A 1029-nucleotide genomic window follows, 5' to 3' on the forward strand; every position below is an offset into this window, starting at 1 on the left:
TTTCTCTCTCCATTATATCGAACACGACAATTCTTTCGTGAAGAAAATTACAAGAAAGATATATTTTAAATACTCGAGGCATGATGGACGTGTCAGCAACGCGCAATCCTCCGATACCGTGCACCCTCAGCTTCGAGTCGACCACCGCCATTCTGTCGGTGGCAGGGCCCATTTTACACGATCCCGCCTGATGATTCTCCGGCCCAGTGTCCTGGCGCACGGCGCACCTCCAGTAATCGTTGCTTAGGTACGGGTGCCGGGAGCAAGCCTCGAGGGGAGGGTTGTCAAGAGTCATGTTGTACTTCGCCAACGCGCTAGTGTTGCTCAGCGACAAGGCTATCCGAATCCCTTGGAGGAGGACCGCCTCGTCCATCGGGTCGCTCAAATAATTCCCGTGAATTATTGGTTTCGCGAAGGGATCGTTGCTGGCCAGTCGAAGAGTACCTGGAAGAATGGCGAATCCCCAGAAAAATTCAATTATTATTATTATTATTATTATTATCGTCGTACCTCGACTGCGGGGGTGAAGATTCGTGGGCGAGATGCTGATGTGACGGCCGCCGTTGTCCATCAAGGCTCCGACGAGGCCTGTCGTAGCGCAAGCCGCCTGATAACCGCCGAAGAAGATCTGAAGGTCGGGGTCGTCCGGGCTCGTGTATATCGAGGACACGATCCCCGTCAGTTGGGACAAACCGGTCGAGGCGACGGGCCCCCTCCTGAACGCGACGTACTCCAAGGCCGAGGGCCAGTTCAGGTCGAACTCGTTAGGGCGGTCTATGGTGAACGGCAACGTGAACGAGACGTGGTTGTGCAGATTCTCGCCGACACCTATACAAAAATTATTAATTATAATAGATATGTGGATTATCAAGTTTGCAAGGATCGCTAACCTGGAAGATCGTGGACCACGCTCACGTTCACGGCCGCCAAATGCTCCTTGGGCCCGATCCCGGAGAGAAGCAAGATCTGAGGGGAGTTGACGGCGCCGCCGGAAACGATTATTTCCCGCGAGGCGCGTGCGACGCGGAG

General features: G+C 54.1%; 1 protein-coding gene across 1 annotated transcript in view; it reads right to left on the bottom strand.

The window, feature by feature from the left end:
• Positions 1 to 1029, bottom strand: part of LOC116185703 (glucose dehydrogenase [FAD, quinone]-like) — a 7787-nt gene that overhangs the window by 387 nt on the left and 6371 nt on the right. Inside the window, exons 5-7 of the mRNA XM_031510726.1 lie at positions 891 to 1029; positions 511 to 828; positions 78 to 444 (exon numbers count right to left, since the gene is read on the bottom strand). The exon at positions 891 to 1029 is cut by the window's right edge and continues 15 nt beyond it. Of these exons, the coding sequence (XP_031366586.1) occupies positions 78 to 444; positions 511 to 828; positions 891 to 1029 (824 nt within the window). The remainder of the gene's footprint in view (positions 1 to 77; positions 445 to 510; positions 829 to 890) is intronic.

Source organism: Apis dorsata, unplaced genomic scaffold (genome assembly GCF_000469605.1).
Source record: "Apis dorsata unplaced genomic scaffold, Apis dorsata 1.3 scaffold_28, whole genome shotgun sequence".
Taxonomy (NCBI): domain Eukaryota; kingdom Metazoa; phylum Arthropoda; class Insecta; order Hymenoptera; family Apidae; genus Apis; species Apis dorsata.